The sequence below is a fragment of the Garra rufa genome, chromosome 15, assembly GCF_049309525.1.
Source record: "Garra rufa chromosome 15, GarRuf1.0, whole genome shotgun sequence".
In the NCBI taxonomy this organism is placed as follows: domain Eukaryota; kingdom Metazoa; phylum Chordata; class Actinopteri; order Cypriniformes; family Cyprinidae; genus Garra; species Garra rufa.
Genome location: NC_133375.1, coordinates 27,253,257 through 27,280,621, shown reverse-complemented (window position 1 = coordinate 27,280,621; position 27,365 = coordinate 27,253,257). Strand labels below are relative to the sequence as shown.

General features: G+C 34.9%; 1 protein-coding gene across 1 annotated transcript in view; it reads left to right on the top strand.

The window, feature by feature from the left end:
* The first annotated feature begins 10,769 nt into the window (after positions 1 to 10,769).
* ajap1 (adherens junctions associated protein 1) overlaps positions 10,770 to 27,365 on the top strand; it is a 90,206-nt gene continuing 73,610 nt past the window's right edge. The window contains exon 1 of the mRNA XM_073819190.1: positions 10,770 to 11,567. Coding sequence (XP_073675291.1) covers positions 11,539 to 11,567 — 29 coding nt within the window. The 5' untranslated portion in view covers positions 10,770 to 11,538. The remainder of the gene's footprint in view (positions 11,568 to 27,365) is intronic.

Sequence of the window (27,365 nt, the reverse complement as noted above, 5' to 3'; positions counted from 1 at the left end):
TTGGGTCATGTCCGCTTTTGGTATGGCAGAAATTTTTTTTTTCTTTTTCTAACATCTAAAGGGGTCCTATTATGCTCTTTTACAAAGTCTTTATTTTGTTTTGGGGGTGCACAAGCATGAGAGAACATGCTCTCATGCTTGGTGTTTCGAAAAACACATTATTTTTCACATAATTTACATTATTGCAAAAGATTTCTCCCCAGCCTGGCACAAATGGCTAGATCGGTTCCGGGTTTGATGAAGGTCTGCCTATCGAAAAACAAAATGTGTTGTGATTGGTTAGCAGTCCCACTGCGTTACAATTGGCGAACAGCTTAGACAGCATTTCAGTACTGCCACGCCCCTTATTTCTCTATTTTTTCCCCCAGCACAAGTAGTCAGAGTTACAGAAAAATAATGAAAATGCAAGAAATAAGGAGATTGTTTTATTTATTTAATGTGACAGAAAAAAAACAGTAACACCAGTGACACAATAAATTAGTGACATACATAAGTCCTGACATACTGAACTTCACTGGTGTTACCCATAAGTAAGGTAACACCAGTGACAATTTCAATGAAATTTTTTTACAATTCCCTTTACAATGAAGTAGGTCATACCAGTGACCTCAACTAAAATCTTCATATGAAATCATGAGATACATTATAAAATTTCCGATAACTGACAGTGGACTTTTCATGGGCCTTTCTTAATAAACCTTCAGAAAATAGGAAGAAGGAAGTCAAGTGGTGTCACCAGTGTGATTTCTATTTTAAAATTAAAGATTTTTGTTAAACAGTAACACCAGTGACGGTAACTCCAGGGGACCTCTACTTTCATTATATGTTTTATAATATTTATTCAGATTTTTTTTGTTTTGCTTTTTTGCCATTTATATCATATTTAATCGTTATGAATAAATGAATACATTATTGTATTTTAAATGGTAGAAAAACTTGTTTTTGATCTCAAAACAAAGCACTTTCCCTCTGTACAGGACTGTGGGGACAAGCAGCTTTGTGGTGCTTAGAATTCTATATAATTAATTAAAAAACAAATATTGCCACATTGATGGATCAAGAAGGTGTAATTGTTCAAATAACATATTGTTTTATATTAAAATATACAGAAATTGTAACCCTAAAGTGTTTTTTCAAATGTAATATTTTTGTAAAGGCTAGGGACAGAAAACTTGACATTTCCATAGAATGACCTCTGTCCCTTTTTTTTTTTTTTTTTTTTTTTTTTATCTTAGATACTTTAAAGTATGTGACTATGGAGAAATTGATTATTCTGAAAAATATTCACTGGAGCACCATACTTATTTTTTCCCTCCTAGAATTTCCACAGATAAACCCTTTCCAAGTAACTAGATGAGTATATCAGCATGTCACCTATGTACATTGATCACAGATAGATAAGTGTTACCGATAATCCCATTTGTCAGTCGTTCTGAGTGACCATACAGGTCAGGCAGAAAGGCTCTTGGTCTCTTCGTATTTTTTTTATTCCCAAAGACTCTGCTGACCCGAACGCACCGTGTAATCTGCCTCCTTGTGTTTTTTTTTCAACTGAATTTCTTCTCTTTCAGTATTATGCCTGTTTCCATAGCAATGACTTTTTCTACACTTCAGCGTTCAGACCCTTCCCAGGTGAGAACTGTGTTACACTCCAGACTCCAGAGGCCTTGTCAGGAATCTTAATCAAAGACAACATCAGATGTTGGACAAATGTGAAGTCTGCCTCCACAGCCTGGAGATGAGATTATTGAAATTGTCTGGCTTACATTCCCCACTTAAAATGGCCGAAGGTTGTATGTAATATGTGTCCATGTCGGCGTCTACATGTTTATGAGTTCTCTGATCCGCTTGTACATCAAACATACACCTGACCTGATGTGTGCAGATAGAAACGCAAATATTTAAAAGTCAATATTCTGCTACAGTGTGTACCAAACTGTGCATCTGTAGATGGCAGTTTATTTCGAGGGGAGTGGTAATATGTCATGTGTTGCCTTCAGAGTATAGATGAGCGATGAATTAATGCACAAGGCCAGGGCTCACACCTCCTCATTTGGCTCCTCTTTCTCACTCACTCTGTCCCTGTTGTTCTGTTTTATATTTTGTGTCTCTTATGCACCGTCTATCACCTGTGATTCTTCCCATCATCCTCTTATAGCAGTCTCTAAGCGCCTGAATGAGAGCTCTGTGCATCAAATGTCATTTGAACAGTCTGTGTGTTTTTGTCTGGAGGGTAAGACCCAAGTTGGGGCTTATTGCGGGCCTGTTACTCTTAAGAGGTTTGTTGATAAGTGGCTGTTGAACTGAAAGCCCCACTGTTTGCAGAATGACTGATGTAAAATGAGCTTTCTTTGAGTTAAAGCTGCTGAGACTCTCAAATGTTTCAAAAAAGCAAATTTTCACTCTGTATTCTTCACCATGAACACCTGAAATAGAAAATGGATTCTCTGATGTGTACTAAATAATGCCATCTGTTGCTCAAGTCCCTATTCAGGACTACTGTATTGGTGTGCATACTGATATTTTTTCATGTTTTCTTTAGTTGCATTTTTATAGATTCAAGGTGCTGTGGAAAAGAAGTGTTTCTGAAAAGTTATAGACCTTTTTTATGGGATGGTTCACTCAGAAATGAAAATCCATTATTTACCCATGTTGTTTGTCTTTTTTTGGTGGAACACAAAATATTGTATTTTTGTCCATACAGTCAAAGTCAGTGGGGGTCCAGTGTTGTTGTGAACCCCATTGACTTTCATTGTATGGTCAAAAGAACAGTCTTTAGAATATCATCTTTTGTGTCACACAGAAAAAAAAACAGGTTTAGAACTTTGTGAAGGTGAGTAAATAAAGTCTAGATTTTTATTTTATGTGAACAATACCTTGTGAACAAGAAGTATGCTTAATTATATTAAATGTAGTGTACTTAAAATCTTAAAAGTATATTTTTAATTTTGATAATTATTTAAAAAGTATTAAAATAATTTTATTTTACTAATACTTGCTCTTAATATATTTTGAATATATTTAAAAGTACTTAAATATATTTGAAATATTTTTCATAATTTCTTAACACACTTAGGTACACTTTTAATTGGACCAATATTTTGTCAAGCTTTAAAGAAATACAGTCATTTTGATATATTGACTAACATACTAAAACACATGTAATGTAGTTGATTTTGATTTAGTAGTAACTACAGTGTGTTTTTTCATACTACATTCATTTAAAGTTAATATATTGCAAATGTACTGATTTGCAACTTCATCATTACAAATGTGTTATCATAAATATATTTAAATATATGACATACAAGTTTCAATAGAAATTATATAATTTACCTTGGATTATATCCTGTGTTCAACAGTACACTTCATGTTTCAAAAACGACGATTATGAATTTACCAGTGCTGTCAATTGATTAAAGAAATCACACTTTTTTTCTGAAATAAAACCTTATTAATTCCACCTAATATTAAAGTTTTTAAATATACTTTTATATTGCAATAAGTTCACATTCAGTCAAATTAATGTAGAAACAACATAAAGACAGTATTTTTAATGTGTTAAATTTTTTTATGACTGAAGGTGAGTATCACTGATACCAATATTTTTAATGTCTCTATGAAATTAACTTTTCCTAATATTTAACCACTCATAAACACTATTGAGAGCTATCAATTTTACATTTATTAGACTTTAAAAACAATATTCTAATTTAAGTGAACTTAAAACAATCTTCACATAAACCCATTATTTACCTGTGCCTTTCAGCAAATATACAGAAATTGAATAAAGTTATCAAAAACTAAATACTAAATTAAACACAGATGAATCCTTAAAGCTATAAAAGTTATTGACTTCCTCTTTTTACTTTTGTTCTTTGATAAATAGACATCATAGCAGCTGGGTAATTAGGTTATTTGGCTGCTATTACTTTAAGAGCTGCCGCTGCTGAACATGACGTGAATCTGACATGCATGCTCATAGTTTTATTTGGAAGGCCAAATGGTTCAAAAACGTGAATTTTAACACGTTAACAACGCATAAAATATGTGTATTTCACACGTTAAATGCATGTTGTTTATGTATAAAACATCAGTGCGCAAACGGCACGTATTTAACCCATGAAATTCGGATATAACTTACTTTGTTAACGTGTTAAAATTTGTTATTTGGCCTTCCATAGTTTCATTCGTGCTTTAATAATCCATACTATGCTTTCTTCTTTCCATACTTTTCCAGACCTAGAAAAAAAAACTTAAATCAAATTCCATACTTTTCCAAACCCTGTAGGAACTTTGTATGACCTGACAACATCTAATCTATCCACAGTTCACTGTTGTTCTACTAAAGCTCCCTCATCACCTGTACCTGTATCTGAAGTTGTAGTGCGTGTCTGAAAATCTCCCGTTTGAAGTGGTCGTAAAGACATTCTGCGACTAAATAAATGCACTTCTTGTCAAGAAAAAAGAGATAGAAGCAGCGGTTTTGAGTGGGGTGGCCAGCCCTAGCCCTGGACCTGTGTTAATTGTCAAATATTTTTAACACTGTTAAACTGGAAAAATGAATCACCTGCATTAACATGCTACTTTTGAAAGCATTAGGAATCACAAAATTTCTTAAGTGGGTCAAAAAAGCACTCTTGAGTTAAATTACTTCGAATATAGTTTATATTCCAGACTTTTCCAGACTCAAATTTCCAAACCTCTCAATAGATTTTATGACCATATTTAACATGCATGGTTAAAAAAAAAAGCATTATTTTCAGCTTTATATTTGGTATATAGTATAGCCATCTGTAAATATTCTTATTTTCTCAGGGGTTTTTTTTTTCATTGATTTTCTCGATGCCTTTTCTTTTGGTACTACCTCTAATATCAAGGCCAGATGTTCAATTTAACACATCTTCTGTAGCGGCAGAGAAACCATGACACGAAATAGGCTGATGGCATAAAATTGGCCAAGTTCAAGGGTCTAAAAAAAAAAGATTGGTACTGTAAAAAAGTGTTAAAATGTGGATTTCAATAGGGCAGAATGCCATATTTCAAAGCCTTAGGTCTCTTTAACGCAGTCTGTGGCGGCCCAGAAACCACAACGTGAAGTGGGATGATGGCACAATAGGCGGCTCAGTGTGCATTGTCCTATATGCTAAGTTTAATGGTTTCTTGTGCATGCATAAAAGTCTGTATATTTTTTAGTTTTTCAATGGTCCTTGTGGCTATGTAATACGGTGCAAAAAATATAGCGAAAAGAAACCTCAAATGCTTATAACCTGGTTAAAAAAAAGTGCACCTTGAATTCATTGTCGTATTTGACGATCGCTAAAGAATCACTAAACAGCTGCCATGAAACCTCACTTCTTGTACAATAAATTTGTTTTCATTACATTTTTAATTTTTTATTATAAAAAAACATAATAGGGGCAAAAGTCTGGAAACACAAATATTTTTCCATGCTATGCTTTCTTCTTTCCATACTTTTCCAAACCCTGTAAGAACCTTGTATGACTTGACAGCATCTAATCTATCCACAGTTCACTGTTGTTCTACTAAAGCTCCCTCGTCACCTGTACCTTTCCCACATTTGTTTGACAATCTGAAGTTGTAGTGCGTGTCTCAAAAGTCTCCCATTTGAGGTGGTCGTAAAGAAATTCTGGGACTAAATAAATGCACTTCTTGTCAAGAAAAAAGAAACAAGCAGCAGTTGTGAGCAGGGTGGCCAACCCTAGCCCTGGCCCTGCATTAATTGCGTCAAATATTTTTAATGCCGTCAAAATGAAAAATTAATTGCCTGCATTAATGTGCTACTTTTGAAAGCACTAAAAATTACATAAAAGTTCTTAAGTGGGTCAAAAAAAGCACTCTTAAGTTCAATTACTTGCATAGAATATATTTTAGCTAATGAACTATAATATATTTTCATTTCTTTGTAAAAGTAATAAAGTGCCTGAAACATTACATTCAGTAAGCGCATTCTTTTAAAGTATATTATTTCCATAATGAGTACTCTTTTATATGCTAAAGTGTGCTGCTTTTTCACAAGGGATGCCTTTAGGTCTACTATCTCTAGCATCATCATTGGGAACATTCTGGTACTTTCTGGAGCCCGATCCATCAAACTTAAACTTCAAAGAGTTTTATGGACTGGCAGAGTAATGATTAAAACTACCAAATAAGGCCTTTTGGGTACCCATTGTTCTGTTAACTATCTTGGTCTCAGCTCATTGTGTTCAAATAGGCCCTCTTGTTTCTCTCATCTCCAATGTTTCACTATCAGATAGAGGAGATGGCCTCTCTTCAGTCCGGTTGTCATGGACACTGTTTTATTGTTGTGGCAGCTATTTGTGTCTCATGTTGTGTTCAAAGTGATTTGCAATTATTCCACCTTTCAAGGGGTTATTAACAGCTCTGAATATTGAGAATATTGAGCCTATAAAGCAGAGCGTTCCTTGAAATATCCAAAACCCACTGTTCTGCTGTATGAATGAAACAATTGTTAGATATAGAAATATTAAAGAAATACAGCTCATGTATTTAATAAAGAGGAATTTGAATTAAAAGTGTTTTACTTGAGGTTTTTATTCCTAGACCTTTTGAAAAGGGGATTGTCATATTGTACCCGGTTATTGATTTGACCCTGGCCAAATATTATGCTGGTTTCAAGGTGTTCCTCTAATAATTCACTGTGTGCGGGTTCAGGAGAAGGATCAATAAATCATCATGTAGTTTTACAGTTCTAAATATAGAGCATTGATTAACCCCTCAAAATCTGAACATGCCTTGACGTCTTGAGTATCTCATTAATGAATTGACAGTTGGGGAACTGAGGTCTGGCATATGCTATCTACGTGCTACTGGTCAACTGAATCTAAAACCTATATAATGTTTTGGTGAAGCCATTATGTGTATATGAATTTTGTATCTGATCGAATGACAAACTGATCTGTATCTATATATTTGGAATACACTACCAGTCAAAAGTTTTTGAACAGTAAGATTTTTAATAGTTTTTAAATAACTCTCTTCTGCTCTTTTTTTACTATTTAAAATAACTGTTTTCTAGTTGAATATATTTTAAAATGTAATTTATTCCTGTGATCAAAACTACATTTTCTGCATCTTTACTTTAGTCTTTAGTGTCACATGATCCCTTAGAAATCATTCTAATATGCTGATTTGCTGTTTAAGAAACATTTTTTTTTAATTATTATCAATATTTAAAACAGTTAAGTACATTTTTCAGGATTCTTTGATGAATGAATAAAAAGATCCAAAGATAATTTTTTATTTGAAATTTATCTGAAATTAAAAGCTTTTTTTAATATTATACTATGTGAAAATGATAGAAATTAATACTTTTATTTTGCAATGCTTTAAATCAAAAGTGATGATAAAGACATGCATAATATTACAAAATATTTCTTTTTCAGATAAATGCTGTTCTTTCGAAGTTTCTATTAATCACATAAACTGCTGTTTTCAACATAACAATCATAATGTTTTTTAAGCAGGCAATCAGAATAGTAAAATGATTTCTGAAGGATCATGTGACTGGAGTAATGATGCTAAAAATCCAGCTTTTAAATCACAGGAATAGATTTTTAAATAGAAAACCAGTTATTTTAAATAGTAAAAATATTTTAAAATGGTGATGTTTTTGCTGTACTTTGGATCAAATAAATGTAGGCTTGGTGAGCAGAATTTAAAAAACAAAAAATCTTACTGTTCAAAAACTTTTGACTGGTAGTGTATATAAACTAAACATGCATCCAATCTAAATAATCAGCCCAATTTGAACTAAATTCCTTCAAGGATAAAGGAAGTAAAAAATTCTCACCCTTCCATCAAAATATAAAGTATCTATTTTCAACAAACAACTGTTTTCAACAAAAAATTATTAAAATGATTTCTGAAGGATCATGTGATGCTTAAGACTGGAGTCACGGCTGCCTAAATTAAATTTTGCCTTTAAATATATTAAAATAGGAATCAGTTGTTTTAAATTCTAAAGATATTTCACAATATTGCTGTTTTTATTGTATTTTTAATCAAATAAATGCAGCCTTGATAAGCATAAGAGACTTTTTTCAAAAACACTTTTTTCAAAAACACAGAAGACTTTCAGGATGATTTGTAAAGTAGAATATAATAGCTTTCACTGTATATGAGAGTATTTGAGAGTTATTTGAGACATTAAAAAAATAAATAATGAATGTATGATTCTGAATGTAGTCAGTTTTGGGTTTATTGCTAAATAGATTTAGTATTATGGGGCACAGGGACAGATAGGTTGGTGGAAATTGAAAATACTGAATAGCTGTTTGTTTTTGGGTTAAGATGATAATCTGTGGACGCTTAATATGCTTTACACAATTAGGACATGGATAAACAACCTTGCAGATTGTTCTGGCCAAGACACACCTGCAGGCTAGGTCTGTCTAGACTACAAAGGGCTCACTGAATCAACCCTGTACCTTCCTCAACTTTATTTGCAGATGGACAAGTGCACCGACTGTTCAAAATTGCATAGGAGCATAGAATCAGATTGACTTGCCTGTTTTGCAGTATGCCTCAGGCGGTCAGTGTATGTATAGTGGGCGGCCCGACTAGGGTAAGAGTTTTGATTGATAGGATGTTGATCCCATCAACATGTCTTACTTGTGTAAATCACACTGGGCTCCTGTGGACAGTGCGGCGAACAGTGATTCAATATCTGCAATCTCTTTCTAGGGCTGTTTCGGAAAAATCTAATCATCATAAAACATCTAGAGCTGAAAAATCCTGCACAGACTAGGTTTAAAAAGAGACTTTCATTGATTAGCATAACCTGTGCTTAAAATTCATGACAGAGAATTCCCATGTCCACGCCCTCACCTTTGACCTCCCTGACAACATACACTAACTCAGACTAACCCTTGGTGTTGACCCTCAGCCTTTCAAATCAGCAGCAGCTAAATGAATGCAGTGCTATTCGGCTAATTATCAAAGACAATACACTCTGAACTCCGCTTTATTTGCATATGATAATACAATTTTCGGACGCTGGAGTAATAGCTCAATTAAAGCAAGACAGATAAGACCTCAGTTTCTTGACAAGTTTAACTAATTACAGTTATCTAATTATTGCAGGTTAGCGGAGTGTCCAAATTGTTATTGAACCTGGAATGGCTGTGGTCGATGTCGTTGACAAAATACTATTTTGAGTCAGCATTTAAGGGTCTTTACATTGGAGGCTTAAATCATCAGTGTAAGGATTACACAGTAAGCCTGTGTGAGTAAATACCCAGCCTGATACATACAGAACGTTATGAATAACTCACTCAGCAAAAACTGCGCAACTGTTTTCTAAGAACTGCAGGATTTCATGTTTTACAGCAAGTGAAATGACTGTAGGTCTGGTAGCGTTCCACACGAATAAGATTCTCAAATCGTGTGATATATATATTTTAACATGAACACACAAAATTATTACATAATATAATTTCACACAGTATATGGTTAAATGCATCGGTGTTTATCCTTTTCCTCCCCAATATATCAGGTTTAAGAACTCTAAGTGCATACATACGGTTGTATAAATGACCTCTTAACAGATGCTAAGAAATGTCGTTTCTCCAAAATGCATTTCCAGTAATGGCGATAAAATGCCGAGCTGCTGGAATCTGCTGAACATTTGCTGTTAAGGCTGGATTTGATATGCCATACTGCTCTTTAATGACGCTTATTTATCTCTTCGTTTTCTATTTCCACACACATCCGATTTATACTGGCACAATTTAAAACTGCTTTCCTAGATGATCACAGATGTTGTAAACCTTCCGTGCCTCATCTTCAGAAAACACATCTTGTAAACTCTGCTTATCCGCTAGAGAAAGTGATATACATATAAGCCTGCTATTATGTTGATGTGTTCTATTGTTTTTACAGTGAGCTGATGATATTTTCTTTCCCGTACCCTTAGGTGTAACCCTTTTTATATTTTTAGACATTATTTATTGTGTTTATTAAGCTGTTTTCTCTTGGGGGCCGTTAGATGGTCACCACAATGTGTGTGATAGGTTTAACTATCCTTGCGGGGACTGTTTGGTCCCCACAATGAAGGCAAAACGCGACACTTCATAACCTCCACACACGCTAGCGTTCTTCAGGAATGTATTTTCTTCATCAGAGCTGTTTTCACAAAGCCCAGCTCTCAAACGCACCGGCTTAATGAGCTTTCCTGCTGCCTGACAGACTACAGCCAGAGTTTTTATTCATTTTCAGCCGGCTAAAGCCATCCCTGTGAAATAAACAGGAATTCAACATTAGTCAACGCCACTGCTGTCTCTTTCTTCTTCCTATATGGTAAATTGGAGTGGAAGATCAATCATCTTAACAACAAAAAAAGAGTTTGTGTTTCACAGGGAAGAAAAATGTGGCATTACGCTCTCATGTAATTTGCAGGATATGGCTCTATTGCTTCAGTAAACCCACTAGACACTGTATTAACCTTGGGATGAGAAACTGATCTTCCCCTTAGTGGAAAGTGCTGTACACTGGTTGAGCTTTTCATAGCCCATATGCAGACTGATTTATCTCGGCGAGCAGAGATAGGGATAGAATTGGGTTCGGATGAACTCCTCTGAGGGAAACAGGGGGAAGGATGTGTAAAATGTAACATATTTTACTTTAAAATGACGTCACGGGTTTGTCATCTAAAGCAGGACTGGCAGGTTGTTAGTCAGACGGAGGAGGAAAGGAGAGAGAGTATGTGAGAGAGAGAGAGAGGGAGTGAGGGTGGATAGCGCGCACAGTGGTGATAACACTATCTATCTATCTATCCAAATGACGAGCGTCGCTTTCACGCGCTCCACTCATCACGCGCGTCCGTGAAGTGGTGTTTCATTCTTCACTCTTCTTGGTTTTTTTTTTCGCGTCACTGATTTATTTGAGCTCTAAAAACATTGCGAGAACTATCGAAGAGCTTCTTCAGCCGATGTAGGACATGGTTTTGCGCCACGGAAATCTCGATGTTTTATCTTGCGTTTTTGCCTGCGCTCGGTCTAATAACAATGTAGAGAAAGTGCGCGGTGACCGCGAGCGCAGCGCACGGGCGATGTTGACGCTGTCACCTTGCCGCCTGGTTCCCATAGCTTCTTGACTTTTTTTTGTCCAGTGGAGTATAATCAAGACGAACTTGTGAATTTTAAAGAAGGCGGCTGTTGAGAAGCAACTGAACCGTCCAGCTGCCCACGCTGCCGCTGCACATCCGTGCGCACTTCTGAGGAGAAAAACAGCGAGCAACTAAAAAAAGGGGACAAGACGCGTCCTTGTTTTTCGTGAATATTTCGCCTAGTCCTCGTTTGGTGCGCTCTGGAGAGACGTGGAGCTATTTCAAGCTTTCTGTTTCTCGGGATATATAACATTAGAATGCTAGCATCCGTAACATTTGGAGTAAGGTGTCTAACTTAAGGTGACCATCACGTTCGAGCGTCGACGTTTGTTGGAACGCATAAATGGACGAATACCAGGAGGACTGATTCGGAATTGTTGTCTGGAAAAATGTGGCTGAAACGGTGTGTCACACGCAGGTAATAAATATCCCTTTTGAGATCTCTCAGCTAACGGCTGAATGCATTAAACGCCCATTGCCAAAATCCTGTCATCTGTGAAGAGTTTTGTGGCAAGTTGATGCGCGTCATGCTGTTTTCACTTCACTTGTTTTCAACGTGATGTCTTACTTAAACCTCACAGCTTAGCGTTCATAATATTCCCGAGGAAACGTTTTAAGTGATGCTGGTTGGTATGAAGAACTAGAGGGCTCGTAATTAACAAGATTGCGAATCGAGTTGAAGTTAGTCGCTCGGCGCTCGCTAGGGGTCGCCAAATAACCGCGAAGCGATAACCAAAGACTCGACGCGCGCAAATTAGGTCGAGTATCAGCTAAACACACCCTCACATACCACAGTACACCATGCCAGAACATTTTCTGTGCGGTCAAGACATTTATGTCATTTTATGAATCACATCTCTCACTGTTAGAGTGACATTTTGATCATAAGGTTCAAATGGTCAGCTATTTGCCAGCGGAAAGTCAGGTTGAGTCAGAATTAGAAGAGCTGTAATGGCCAGGGATTTATTTAGTGTTAACAGGAGCTCTTAGCACTTACTGTACATATATAGCAAGAGTAGGGTTCAATACAAAACAAATCTTTATTATACATGCTGCATGGACAAAAACGTCAGCCAAATTCTTAAGTAATACTCTTCGCTCAAGAATTACAACAGCTCATGAGTAAGAGCCATAAAAAGGAAGTACTTTTCAATCAAATGTTCATTAGTCTCTAGTCTCTAGTTTTCTAATACTTAAGACCCCCATTCCAGAGAAGATGTACAACTGAGCAACTACATGTTTCATTATTCAAAGTAGAAGAATTTGACAGCTGTCCTTGCCATTTACATTTGTTTAGCAGCTGTTCCAGAGGCATAATGTGGAGGGCATGTTTAAGGTGGGATTGGCGATGGAGTCAGGCGAGCATCATTGTTCATTCTCTACCTGATGTAGGATGCTGCAACATCTTGCATGCACGGGTTCTTCAGAACTTAGTCTTACCATAGTCAAATTCGATAAAAGTGCATGTTTTACATATTATATTGTTGCATGTTCTGTTTAGTTGTGTTCTTACTTTATAAAAGCCATCTCATACTGTCTAGTGGCTGATTGAGAGTAGTCAGTCAAGTTATTTTGTCAGGAAAATTACTTAGTCTAGATTTTTTTTCTTTTATGACTGATCATATGACATATGTCAGTTACTTAAAAACATAGATTGGTCTTCCCCTTGACTAACTACTAGTTGGTCAGACTAGTCTTAACATAATGGCTATGCAACTGGTCTCAGACTGATCGTCCAACTATATGCAAAAAAATACAGCTTGGTAAGTTAGGCTTACTCAAAAAATGTGGATTGAAGTAAATGTATCTCATCTTGTTTTATTAGTGGCTCTTCTGTGCTGCTTTGATTTAAAGCATCAGTATGAATGAAAGTTTGGGTAAAAATTCAGTACGATTGTGCATACGTGTGAGCCGTGGCTATTGGAGTTAAACAGTTTGTTAGATAAGGAGAAAATTAAGTATGAAATTGCTGGGAAACCAGAGGGATTTTTTTTTTTTTCACATCGTGGTAATCTGCTGCTAAACAACACAACTAACTATGATTCTAGCTTCACCCATGCATTATATATATATATATATATATATATATATATATATATATATATATATATATATATATATATATATATACATTCTTTTTTAGTTTTACAATACACAGTGGCAATAAGGCACATGGTTTGTTGCACTCCGGCAAGGTCTAAGGTGGATCCGCTGCCAAGTTACGAGACGGTGGGGAATCTCCCTTTAGCAGTTTAGAAAATTCCTCACTATTGCGAGCAGGCTGAATAGCCTTGATGAAGATCATTAGCCGCATCTCTTAATTGCTCTATCAACTACTTTAATATCTTCACATCAAGGTTATGCATCCTCTCACGCTCCGTCGTTCTCTCGAGAGCATTGATTCTCTGGTGTACCTTGCAGATTATGCTGATGCTTTCAGCCTGGCGAATGGTCCCTCATGTGCCACAGACTGGGCATGTATCTCAGTGTCCAGTTCACTGACCTGGAAGCCGTTAGGAGAGTAAACAGTGATATGGGAATGTGGGGAATATCAGCCCGTGTGCTGACCTGAACAGCAGCTGGTTCATTACGGGCTCTGTCACTGGAAAGAATTAGCTCGTCTCTGCTTTGACACAAGCCGTTGGGTAAATTTTATTTTTTCTGAAATGTTTAAATGACTTAATTTGATCCTACTTTTACATTTTCTTCTTCTCCCTGTCAGACGTGGTTCTCTAAGTGCAAACTGTACAGCCGTCAATGTCTTAAATGGCAGCACACAACTATCTCATTACCATGTACACTGTAGCGTGTAATAGCATGACACTTCTGTCATTTTTATACCACTTTTTCTTGCCGGATGTAAGCTCACACAGTAATGCATGCCTGGTTAGTGCGAGGAGTGCTTCTCCTCTCCATTTGACGCTCTTGATGGTCTGATATAATGGCAGGACGATTTGATTGCTCCCACCCCCTCTTAAACTGTTATGTAACAACATCTTCAAGGGTTCAATAAGCCACAAACAACTCCATACCACGGCTAATGGCGCAAATGTCAGTAAAGCCGAAGTATCTTAATCAGGAGTTTTGAAAGGCCAACAAAAAAAGAAATTCTTCGATTTCACTCAATTCTTCGATAGACATTCTCAGGTTTTGACTACTTCAAAGGCATAGATAAAATTGAGACGGCGTGTTTAAAAAGTAGAGCTCGACAAATTCTGGTTATGTAACTTCTGCCTTTTCACAGGGGGAATTGTCAGTATTAGCATATGTACATTCAATGAGTGTCTTCAAAGCCTTGATCAGAGTCAAGAAAAATATTATATAGCATCCTGACAGATCGAAGAAGTTATAAAGCAGAGATATTTTACGTACAGACTCTCGGGATGCACACACTTTAAAAAAAATAAAGTTTCTTTTGTTGGCATCTGTAACACTGCCCTACATCATAATTGCTGAAATAAAACCAATACTTGTTTCTTAATAATTCTGGGGTGCTGATTGCAAAAATAGTGTCTGTTTTGCACTAGGATGTTACACTCTCTCATAAAACAGGTAACACTTTACAATAAGGTTCATTAGCTTACATTAGCTAATTCAGGGTTCGTACAGAAACTGTAAAATGAAATTCCAGGACTTTTAAGCACTACTTTTTTTACTTTTAAGGACTTCAATCAGAAATCTCACTTATTGAACAATGTCTTCCATTTCAAATCTAAAAGAGAGAAAATAGATAAAAATATACTAATAAGAAAAAGGCGAAAATAAAGTGAAGCACATGCAAAGTATTACTACTAAAGTATAACAAAGTATACTACACTTTGTCACGTTCGGATTGAGGAGATCTGGGTCCAAATGCAGGGGAAGATATTTTTAATGAAAATAATAACAAAACAAACCAAAAGGCCAACACGGCAAACTAAACATAAACTGAACCATAAACTGAACAAAACATGAAACAAGGTCTAAGGCCAGGATCAGGAACACAAAATTACATGCAAGACAAAAGACACAGAAAGCAATGCAGACTCACCAGCGTGGGGGGAAAGTGGGGATTATAAAGACTGTGATAATAGTGAACAGCTGGAAAACACGAGTGACAATCAGGACAGGTGAACAATCAGGGAAGTGCAGTGCCGGGAAGGGAAAACAGCGACCCCAGGAGGCTGAGGGAGAACCCGCAGCCCAGAGTCATGACACACTTTTACTATAGTAAAACCACTGTTATTTTTTTAAGGGATTTGTGTTTGTGTATACTTTATTTTTTTAATAACTGCACTGTATTAATAGTTTGATGTAATAAAAAAATAAAAAAAAAGTTTCACAAAATCACTCCGAAATCCTGATGTGAAGCAAATGATTCGTGAACCTGCACCGAAGTCCCGATCTAAAGCAAAAGATTCGCAAACCCGCTCCGAAGTCCTGATCTAAAGCAAAAGATTCGCAAACCCGCTCCAAAGTTCCGATCTAAATCAAATTATTCACGATCCATGCTCTATTGCGAATCATTTGATTTGAATAATTCAATTCACTAAATGATTCACAATCCCGTTCTGATCTAAATCAAATTATTTGCAATACGCGCTCTGCAGTCCTGAATCAACTTACATGCGATACGCGATTTGAAGTCCTGATCTGAAACAAATAATTTGCGATATGTGAAGATCCAATCTAAATCAAAGGATTTGCAATCTGATTGGAGCACTTTGAAATAGTAAATCATTTTGCAATGCAATGGTTTAACTGATTCAGTCTCAAAGCTCAGTTTCACCCATCACTACGTGCTTTTTAAAATCGTTACAAAGGATATCGAAATTCGAAAATCGTAATCTGGTTTTTGCCAGTGAATTGATTGAAATGAATGATCTAAGTCACGCCCCCCTAAGATAATGGTAGGGGAAACACTGCAGCAAATATGTAGTTACAAAAAATATATTCATTTTTATTTGCAGGACAAAACTGTACCTGATGGGACATTTATGTTGATATTTTTGAAACCAGCAGAATCAAATGAGGTAATATTATATTTATATTTTTTTTTTGGCAAATCAGCAAAATTTTATTTTTCAAGATGCAGGGCTGTGCAATTCCCAAAAGAACCGTTCACATCCAAGGAACTTTTCCATTGCACAAAATGTTCTTTATAGTAAAAAAAAAGGCTCTTCAGATTATTACAATGTTCTTTACACTAAGCAAAAATGCTTCTGTCTGTTCACTGAAGGTTCTTTGTGAAACCCAAAATGGATGTTTTATGAAATGACTGCGTAAAGCCCATTTTTGAACCTGTATTATTAAGAGTGCACAGTCAGTGTTGTTTATCCAAGTTGAGTCACCATGGCAGCCGAATGCCCTGTACCCCTAAGCACTGCCTGTCTAACAGGGCATGAGTGGAACACCTGAAACACACACACACACACGCTCATGTAGCGCTTTTGTTCAATCAATACCGCTTCTATAAAGCCTCAAATTTATCCGTCATGGCACAAGACCAACAGTCCCTGCTAGCCCTCCAGGGCCATGTCTCTCTCCCTCTCCTTTTTTCTTCCACACACTTCTTTAAAATGAACAGTAAACACTTTTATATGAGTTTAAAAGGACTCTAAGGATTTCTCCAAACATCCAGGACGTCTAGGTTTGGCCTGAGAGGAAGTCAATGCCTCTAACTAATGAAACTACATATTTAGTAATGAAGAAGCGCATGGTTTCCGTTGTTTAAGCTTGTACGTACTGCATGCGCGGATGGTTTATTGAGCCTGTGGGTCGTGTACACAGTTGTTGTGAGGGATTTTAGTAATGGGTCTTTAAATGCCTGTGGCTGTTGAGGCTCTTTTATCTGCAAACTTTAGTTTGGAAGATCCCTGCAGTACAGATGCAATGCAGATCTTTTCATCCATAATAACAGCTGATCCTCCCCTCCAAGCAATGTTCTGTATTAGACACAGCTAGAGTTTCGGTTGGTGTGTGTGTGTGTGTGTGCACATTTTTGTTGTTTACTGTGTTAAAGTGCCACTTGACTGTACTTACTTGACCTACTATAAAACACACACACATATAAGTCATCCAGCATGGGCACAGTCTGTTATAGTCCATTACGAAAAGGATAGCAAGCGGTTTCTTGTTTACTTCAAAGGCGGTTTAAACCAGTTTACCTAGGCTCAGCTGAACCCTGATGAGGAACTAGATGTTTTTAACGGATTATTTGTGCATAAATGACTAAGTGGGGGCATTAACGTTCATTTTCACCAGAACATTTGTTTGACAAACCGTAAAATTGCATTTGAAAATATTCTAGTCTTTGCCATTGAATAAAAACGTGTTTAGATTCTGAACAAATCCACATATCTTTCACAAATCAATTTAGTTCAGTTTTTTTGCACAGTTCCACTTCTTCTTTGCATGTATTTGCAAGGCGATCTCCATTTCAACCGATTTAATCCGCTCACTGGCTTCATTCTGCCAATCAGCATAATTATTGGATTAAAATTTGGATCATTCCTCAGGTTGCTGTTTGGCGTTCGCTGTAGTATTTGTTGGATCTGATCTGAGCATTGTCTTGGCATTTTGGATTTAATGGGAGTAAACAGAATGTAGAAATATGACATTTCACGATTCAGCCAAACAGCTGTCCTGGGGGAGATGCTGGTGGCATCAGTCCATTATTCATCCACTCAAGAGGAAAGAAAACCATTAAATTTATTACAATCAAATTATGTCATAATTTTTCCACTAATCTGCTCTTGTGAATCTGCTCGCAGCAGAGGTGGCAGCTAACTGTAATGGCTCAGAAACTTATATTCATTCATTATCCATCTCTGGCCCTTCCTCAGATTGTAATAATATTTAATCTACTCACGTTGCGCTTGAGTTTCATTTATGATTGGTTGTACATTTGAATTAAGGCATGGGCGGTAAAGCTAGAAAAATATACACTGCCATTTAAAAGTTTGAGATCAGTAGGACTTTTAATGCTTTTTAAAGAAGTCTTTTCTGCTCATCAAGGCTGCGTTTATTTGATTAAAAATGCAGAAAAAACTGTAACAATGTGAAATATTGCAATTTAAAGTGGTTTTATATTTGAATGTACTTTAAAATAGAATTTATTTCTGTGATGCAAAGCTAAATTTTCTTCATTGCGGTCTTCAGTGTCAAATGTTCCTTCAGAAATCATTCTAAGATGCTGATTTATTATCAATGTTGGAAACAGTTGTGCTGCTTAACATTTTTTTGGAAACTGTGATACTTTCTTCAGGATTCTTTGATGAATAAAACTTTAAAAAGAACGGCATTTATTTAAAATATAAATCTTTTGTAACAAACACTAATGTTCAAAGTTTGGGGTCAGTGATTTTTTTCTGTCTTTGTTTGAAAGAAATGAATACTTTTATTCAGCAAGGATGTATTAAATTCATAAAATATGAAAGTATCACAAATTATAATAAATCATCATATTAGAATTTCTTGATTTATTTTCTAGAGATTTCTGAAGGATCATGTGACACTGAAGATTGGCATAATGATGCCAAAAATTCAGCTTTGCATCACAGGAATAAATTCGATTTTAAAATATATTAAAATAGAAAACCACCATTTTAAATTGCAATAATATTTCACATTATTTCTGTTTTTTTTTTGTCTGTATTTTGAATCAAACAAACACAGCCTTGGTGAGCAGAAAAGTCTTCTTTAAAAATCAGTAAAAATCTTACTGATCCCGAACTTTTGAATGGTTGTGTATATTTTTCAGGGTTTTTGCAATATTTAATATGTATTTTAATATTTATTTGTTAGATTAATTTTTTTAATTATTTTTTTTTTTTTTACCAAAAATAAATATATGTTTAATGCAAAAACTGAAACACAAAAAAATGTTTTCTTTGCTATTTTTCACTACATGAACACTAGAAATAATGAAATGTAATCAATATTTTATCAATATTTAACTACATTTTATTTTACGAAAACTTTTTTTCATTTTAATATATGAAAAATCTCATAGTCTTCAGAAATCATTATTTTGATTGATAATACAAATGATGGGTTTAAAATTCAGTAAAATTAAACAAATTAACATTATTTTTGTTACTAAAGTTTACTTTTTTTTTTAAAGCCGAACGATAAGCCTGCTATTTTGCTTTTCATTTTTCATGGTTTTAAAAAGCTAAAAAAAAAATATCACACATTTGTGAATTTTTGCTATCACCCAGCCCTTGTTTGAGTAAGTGAAAACTTTGTCCCCAGACCCTTAGTCTTTGAGTTTGAGTTTCTGGTCCGTGTTTTTGCCTGTGATAATGACTTGCGCTCGAGTTCCCATAACGCCACATCAGAGCAAGCAGACAGGGGAACTTTAGCTTACATGCTAATTACAAGTCTCAGATAGTTTAGAAATGTAATTGGACAGTGTAATTGCTAACTATGCGTGACAGCAATATGGACACCAGGGACACATAAACTGCCACAGAGAGTTCTGGAAGCTAACTGGATGTTTTACATACACTGTGACTTATTGAGGTCAAGCAGGGATCGTTTATTTAGCGTGACGAGGCATTCATTTGTGCTGAAATGCAATATATCATGTTAGTCCAAACACAGGCTCTGTTGGTATAGGAACTAAGAGAAGTGATAGAAATTATAGCGCTCTGTGCACCAGCGAATCCTATGAGTCCATATCAGCTGCTACGCAAAGAGTTGTTTGCATAGCCATTCGCTCTAAGAGACTTTGCACACAGAGAATACGGATATACCAATAAAGCCATCCTTTCACATTCAACACATAGCAAACAGAAGGAAATCTGGCGGGATCAATGCACTCTGCCATGGCTTGGGTGAAATTACCATATTGAAAGAGACCCATGATTTTGATTTATTTACTTTTTCAATGTTGCATGTTTGGGTAAATATATATATTCAGTAGTGTAAACTGGTTACTGGTCATAAGCTTGGAATTGCTATGATTTTTGGATGTTATTAAAGAATTGGTTCACTTCAAGAATAAAAATTTTCTGATAATTTACTTACATCTATGTCATCCAAGATGTTCATCTATTTCTTTCTTCAGTTGAAAAGAAATTAAGATTTTTGAGAAAAAACATTCTAGGATTTTTCTCCATACAGTATAATGGACTTCAATGGCGATCAGTTGGTTGAATGTCCAAAAAAAAAAGGTTTGGGACCAGTAAGAATTTTTTTTTAATGTATTTTAAATACTTTTCTAATGCTCATCAAGGCTGCGTTTATTTGATCAAAAAATAAAGAAAAAAATAATATTGTGAAATATTATTGTGATGTAAAATAATGTTCTTCTATTTTTATATACATTAAAAATCTCTTCAGTGTCACATGATCCTTTAGAAATAATTTTAATATGCAGATTTATTATCAGTGCTGGAAACAGTTGTTACTTAATATTTTTTTTTGGAACCTGTGATACTTTTTTCAGGATTCTTTGATGAGTAAAAAGTTGAAAATAACAGCATTTATTTAAAATAGAAACCTTTTCTAACAGTATACATAACTGTTCAAAAGTTTGGAGTCAGTAAATTTTTATTCTTTCTTTTTTTTTGAAAGAAACTATTACTTTTATTCAGCAAGGATGTGTTAAACTGATAAAAAGTGATAGCAAAGACTTATATTGTTAGAAAATATTTATATTTTGAATAAATTATGTTCTTTTTTAACTTTTTATTCATCAAACAATCCTGAAAAAAGTATCACAGGTTTCAAAAAAATATTTGCTAGCACAAATGTTGCCAGCAGTGATAATTCTAATAATAAATCAGCATATTAGAATGATTTCTGAAGTAATGGCTGATGAAAAATTCAGCTTTTCATCACAGGAAATTTTTTTTTTTTAATGTATATTAAAATAGAAACCATTATTTTATATTGTAATAAAACTGTGCAGTATTGCTGATTTTTTCTATATTTTTGATCAAATAAATGCAGTCTTGATGAGTGTAAGACTTCTTTAAAAAACATTACAAGTCTTACTGATCCCAAACTTTTAACCACAAATTTTACTTCAAAAATCTTCATTTATTTTGGACTGAAGAAAGAAAGACGTGAACATCTTGGATGACATGGGGCGAGTAAATCATCAGAATATTTTTTTTCTGGAAGTGAACTAATCCTTTAAATAAGACTCTTATGTTCGCCAAGGCTGCATTTATTTGATTAAAATTACAGTAAAAATATAATATTGTAAAATATTATTACCATTTCAAATAACTTCTTTTTACTTTATTACATTATAAAATGTAATTTATTCATGTGATGGAAAATTTTCATCAGCCATTACCTTAGTCTTCAGAAATCATTCTGATATAATTCTGATTTAAGGCTTAGTTAGTAATGGCTCTTATTATTAGCAATGTTGAAAACGGCTATTGCAGCAAAATATTTTTGTGGAAACCTTGATGCATTTCATTCAGGAAAAGTTCAAAAGAATTTATTAGAAATAAAAATGATTTTAACATTAGAAATGTCTTTACTCTTTAATCAATTTAATGTGTCCTTGAATGAAAGTATTAATTTAATTTTTAACTTTTGAATGACCCAAAATATAAAGCAGTAAAAACATTTTATTTCTGCAAAATTCAAGAATGTTATAAAAAAAAAAAAAAATACATTAGTAAAATTATGAACAGTAGTCATTTTCCAATACAGCGAAACGAAACACTAGGCTGAAACTCAATCAGAATTGTCAAGTCAAAATGAATTGAGAGAACATGTGCTGAAGCTTCTGATGTCTCTATGGAGATTTGATTGACATCACATTTGATTGGACATGAACAGTAATGATAAAGTGGTATAGGGTTTGGCAGATAGCAGTAGTAGAGGAGTATGATGGAGAGAAAATAGACGAGTCTGGCCCAGAGTCTGTCCAAGAAGCATGCCGAGTCGTCTCATGGACACTTTTGAGGTAAAAATAGCCAGCTCATGGGGGTCAGTAGGAGTTTGACTTGCTTTGATCCAGCAGTTACTGATTTTTCATACTCAGAACCTTCAGAAGCTCCTAAATGTTGTAATCAATCTGGCCTCTTTGAAACTTGATGCCCAGTTTGAGATTTAAGTCGTGACCTTGAAACCAGACAGCATTTCAGACTAAATTCAGCGTCGGTGAAGGTTTCAGCCCCCCACGGCCCTCGCCGCACTGTTCCATAATTGCCTTCAATGGGGAGCTTTCTGCTGAAATATGATTCCATCAAACCGGCTTTATGCTTGGTTAACCAATTAATTTTCTACTGAAGACTTCAATATGAGAGAGATTTGAACATCCTCACGTAGGCAAAACGAAATCTTTTCTCTGTAAGAAAAGACAACGGTGGTATTCCTTCACAGTGCTCACATTTTGTTCCTGATCAGCAGTTGGCCGTGTGTGGGTAACATTAACCACATTCCTGAGAGCTTGCCAAACACAGGGACAGATAGAACATTCCAGATAGCCATCCTTCCTAAAAATGACTGAAATGCTTTGATAGCTTTTGAGGCTTTCAGCTTTCAGCAGTATGCATGTATGCAGTATGACATTGAATTGTGCATCACGGTTCCTGCTGTTTTTGGAATGGAACTCAGTTTTATTTACTCCATTTCCCTGCAGTTATGTAATACAGCATACTCAACATGAATCATTTATCTATCAGATGACAGATTCTGGTGTGCTACACAAAAAATGCTTTAGATCCACTAGCATGAATTTATTAAACACACTAGTTATTTTAATAATATTATATATACCCTTATGTATAAAAGTTTCTTTTTTTTACTACTGAAATAACCACAGTAAAGATCTATGGAACGAATTAAAACCTTTAATTAGTTGAGCTAGTTCAGATTTTGCATTATTCTATTATTAAATTATTCATTGAAAAACAATAATTGTGTATAAAAGCTTTCCGCATTCTTCTTCTGATCTCAATAAATCAGACTCATCTCTTAATAACAAAAGAGAGGCATTTCAAAAGAGTTTTTTCACCAAAGTAAAATCTCTATAATGTTTGAAAGCAAAGGAAAAACATAAATATTAACACTGTAATTTTACTGTTTTTTATGTAAAATAATAATAAATGAAACTTGTACTGTTGTATACTGTTAAATACAGTGATATTTTTGCAAACTTGAAATGAAACTTCAGCATACTTGTTTATTGGTGTTTTTTCAGGTCATCATTTTCAGGCACTTCCATGATGAAGAGCGAGCATATACGCATGGTTGCCAGATTATAAAAAATAAACAAAACATGTATACTTTTAACAGAAAAGCTCTGTTTTGGGGATTTGAATAAAATACATTTTAGTCTCGTCTTTTAACGTCAATGATATATTGCATGTTGATATAATCACAGTTTATCGTTTATTGACCTTATTGTCGTCTCGTCATCGTCTCATTTTAGTCATTGAAAAAAAAAAAAAACTAGTCAACAAACGTTTTTCATCATAGTTTTTTTTAAATGAAATTCACACAAATTGGCAGGTACATTTTCTAAAGTCATCAGTCATTGGCAGGTGTGGCAAAATGTTTGTCTCTAAAACAATATAATTTAGAAAGTTGTTCTAAATTTAAACACCGCTATAACAATTATGGCACAGAGAAACAGTACTTTCACAACAATTTTTATCCAGTTGATGAACAACAACATTCACAGCCAAAGCTGGTAAAAACAAACAAAAATAAAAGATTGCAAAAACACACCAGACATGTATCCTTTTAACAGAAAAGCTTGTTTTGGGGATTTGATCTTTTGATATCTGGCAACCGCACACATGAAAGCTTGCTTAGTAGAGGCATGTACAGCATTCCACAATAACATTTGGTCTCCTTTTTTTTCGAACAAAAATAAAAAGATTTTTGTATAGTTTTCATTAAAAACAATGGTTTAGTCTTTAATCGTCAATGATATTGCATGTTGATATAGTCACAGTTATTGTTGATTGACCTTATTGTTATCTCGTCCTAGTCTCGTTTTAGTAATGGGGAAAAAAATTGTCATAGTTTTCGTTAACAAAAAAACACTAATTGGCATGAAAAATTTTCTAAAGTCATTGGCAGGTCTTCACTAAAACGATATTGTTTTAAAAGTGGTTCTAAATTTAAACACTAACAGTTATAGCACAGAGAAAAAGCATTGTTGAAATTACTTATCCAAAAATTTTATCCAGTTGATGAACGATAAAATTCACAGCCAAAACTGGTAAAAACAAACAAAAAATATTATAACAGAAAAACGGTAATTCCAATAACTTCAAACTGCAGTGATGTTTCTCTATTAAACCAAGAGCAGTTAAGTAATTGCTTTTATTCAGAAACCACAATCACAAACAAACTCCAGCTTATTTGTTTGTATTTTTAGACAACACCGGGCATGTATCCTTTTAACAGAAAAGCTTGATTTGATTTGAACTCTTGATATCTGGCAACCGCACACATGAAAGCTTGCTTAGTAGAGGCATGTACAGCAGTCCGCAATAATATTTTGTCTTTTTTTTGATGGAAATAAAAAGAGATTTTTGTGTATTTTTTATTTAAAATATTAATAAATAGTTTAGTCTTTTATCGTCAACAATATTGCATGTTGATAAAGTCACAGTTATTGTTTATTGACCTTATTGTCATCTCATCATCGTCTCGTTTTAGTAATGGCAAAAAATACTTGTCAACAAAAAATTTTCGGCATAGTTTTTCGTTAACGAAATTCAAACTAATTGGCATGGAACATTTTCTAAAGTCAATGGTCATTGGCAGGTGTGGCAAAATGTCCGTCGTAGGTCTTCACTAAAACTATATAGTTTTAAAAGTGGTTCTAAATTTAAACACAACAATAACAATTATAGCACAGAGAAACAGCATTGTTGGAATTACTTTTGCAGCAATTTTTATCCAGTTGATGAACAATAACATTTATGGTAAAAACTAACAGAAAAAGTCCTAATAGTAATTCCAATAACTTCAAATTGCAGTGATGTTTCTCTATTAAAACAACAGCAGTTGAGTAAGTGCATTTATTAAGAAACCACAATCGCAAATAAACTCCATCTTATTTGTTTGTCTGTATTTTCAGATTATCATTGGCACTCCCATAATATAGAGTGAGTGTGTGGTTGCCAGATTGAAAAAATTAAGCAAAACACCAGGCAGAAAATGTATCCTTTTAACAGAGAAGCTGTTTTGGGGATTTACACACTTTATATCTGGCAACCGCACACATAAAAGCTTGCATAGTAGATGCACGTACAGCAGTCCTTATTGTCATCTCGTCGTCATTTCATTTTAGTAATGGGAAAAAATACTTTCCGTCATAGTTTTCGTTAACGAAATTTTCTAAAGTCATTGGTCATTAGCAGGTGCGGCAAAATGTTCGTCATAGGTCTTCACTAAAACAATAAATTTAAAAATGGTTCTAAATTAAAACAAAACAATAACAATTATAGCACAGAGAAACAGTATCGCTGGAATCACTTTCACAACTATTTTTATCCAGTTGATGAACAATACAAACATTTACAGCCATTCTGCTGAGCATTTAAATTGGCAGACAATAATGTGAATTGGTGTGGATGCTAATACAGTTATCTTTATAGGATTCTTGGTGTGAATGGGCATTGATGTGAAGGTCAAAGCCAAAGAGGATTGTGGGTAACATACCCAGAATGAGGAACATGAGGGTGAATGTTGTTCAAGATTTCTTTCTGAGTTGCATGCTCTCTCATCTGTGTGTAATTTACGTATTAATGAATTTTCTGGTATGCCGAGTCGTAAATTGCTTTGACCATCAAATCATGTTGTGGCGTGAGAGCACATTATACACACTCACACACATACACATTCATTCATCATCTCAGCAGCGCTTGGGCTCCTCTGCGTACACTGATCTTTCCTTTGTGTTTATTGGTTTTTCTGTCAGTGTTTGCTTGTTGATCTGAGGTCAGTAATCTCATCTTACAGATCTGCTTAGGGAAACTCTCTCTCTTTTTCGTTCTCTCGCGCTGTCGCTTAATTAGTGCCTTGTCTTTACTGCTCCATATGTGTGTGGTGTGAGACTCGTGAAGAGTAATGGCAGGATTAATCTTGGCTTGAGCGTGCGCAGGCAGCGGAGAAGAAAATGGAGTCCAGCCCTGCTCATAATTTGCTGTTTGCTACTCCGGACAGGCGTTTTGCTCAGATGCTTGAGCCAGAACTGACCTTAAGGCTTTAAAGTGCAGCGGTGTTGACCTCTCTCCTTCAACCATTATTATTCTGGGCCGCTCTGCCTTGAAGGTACAAACTCTTATTAAAGGCAGCGAAAAGAACAAGTCAATGTTTCTTATCTATTGCGAATCCTTTTCGGCTTTCCCTCTTATTCTCTTTCTCTCGGGCGGCGTTTGGGAGCCTTTTTGAGTCCTGACCAGCATTTGATTCACAGAAACAAAAGAAACTGTTTCTTTAGTAGAATAAAAGACCAAGAAACAGACAGAAACAGTTAGAGAAATGGTTTTAAATGCACAGTTGCTATGGAGATTTGCTGATCTTTGTAAAATACACAATTGTTCAAGGTTTGGGGGTTGTGAGTTTTTTAATATTTATGAATGAAATCTTGTGCACTCCAGGCTGCATTTATTTGATTAAATATAGCAAAAACAGTAATAATGTTAAATGTAATTCAATTTAAAATAACTGGTTTCTGCTTTAAAGGTGCAATGTGTAATATTTAAGATGATCTCTAGACAGAAATGCAATATAGTATACATAACTATGTTTTCAGGGGTGTATAAAGACCTTACTTAATGAACCATTATGTTTTTATTACCTTAGAATTATCAGTTTATATCTACATACACCGCGGGTCCCCTCACATGGAAGTCGCCGTATTATTTCTACAGTAGCCCTAAACGGACAAACTGCTCTACAGATCGCGTTTCATCACTGTTGTTCTAGCGGAAAAACACTGACACAATGATGAACATGTAGCTGTAATATTCACAATAACATTGTTTTATTGAATTATTAAGTAAATATAATTCCTTAATTTACGTTTTAAAAGAAACCTAATTACTCTTTGCTGTCTAAAACGACGACATCTTAATCCCGTGTGGGCCACCATAGCTTCTGTAAAGGGAGGGGTGAGCGGTGGACGGGAGCCGTTGGTTGCAATTCACAATCTCACCACTAGATGCCACAAAAATCTACACACTGTACCTTTAATAAATTTTAGGATGTAATTTATTCTTGTGATGGCAAAGCTAAATTT